This window comes from Myotis davidii, unplaced genomic scaffold (assembly GCF_000327345.1).
Source record: "Myotis davidii unplaced genomic scaffold, ASM32734v1 scaffold425, whole genome shotgun sequence".
NCBI lineage: Eukaryota > Metazoa > Chordata > Mammalia > Chiroptera > Vespertilionidae > Myotis > Myotis davidii.
Window position 1 is genome coordinate 3,304,709 of NW_006296413.1, and position 533 is coordinate 3,305,241.

A 533-nucleotide genomic window follows, 5' to 3' on the forward strand; every position below is an offset into this window, starting at 1 on the left:
CTCATCCCCTTTCCCCTCGCTGCCTGCTGTCTGTCTGTCCCTCCGTCTTTCTTTCCTCCTGTCCTTACCTTTTTTATTCCCTCCTGTCCGCCGCTCATGGCTTTGTCCCATCTGAGCTCCAAGGGGGGCGGGCACCTGCGTTGTCCCAGCCCGGACGGGTCTGATTCATCCGGGACTACGTTCCCGGGGTGGGCTCCCGAGTCCCGACTGCGACCCAGACGTCCCCACACCGGAGGGAGGAGGGGCCCATCAGCATTTCCCTACCGACCGGGAATCCTCGGCCCCGTCTGTGAGCGTCTGCGTGTCGGTCCGTTTGTCTGTCCCGCTCTAACCCGTCTCCAGCCCCTCTCCCTTCTGGCGCAGTGCGGCTGGCCGGGCGGGCTCCTGGGGACCGGTTGGTGACCCCTTCCTTCACAGGCTGGGGCCAGTCCAGGCCGGGAGGTGCCGGACCGTGCGCGGGGTCGTGCAGCGGGCAACTCCCGCACCCCCGACGATCGGCACCGAACGGCGCCCGCTGGCGGCTGGGGGGGGCC

General features: G+C 68.3%; 1 protein-coding gene across 2 annotated transcripts in view; it reads right to left on the reverse strand.

Annotated features, from left to right (window-relative positions):
- DRAP1 (DR1 associated protein 1) overlaps positions 1 to 188 on the reverse strand; it is a 21,439-nt gene extending 21,251 nt beyond the window's left edge. For both annotated transcript variants that reach the window (XM_006771696.2, XM_015569053.1), the window contains exon 1: positions 69 to 188. In XM_006771696.2, the coding sequence (XP_006771759.2) occupies positions 69 to 98 (30 nt within the window). In that variant the 5' untranslated portion in view covers positions 99 to 188. The remainder of the gene's footprint in view (positions 1 to 68) is intronic.
- Positions 189 to 533: the final 345 nt, after the last annotated feature.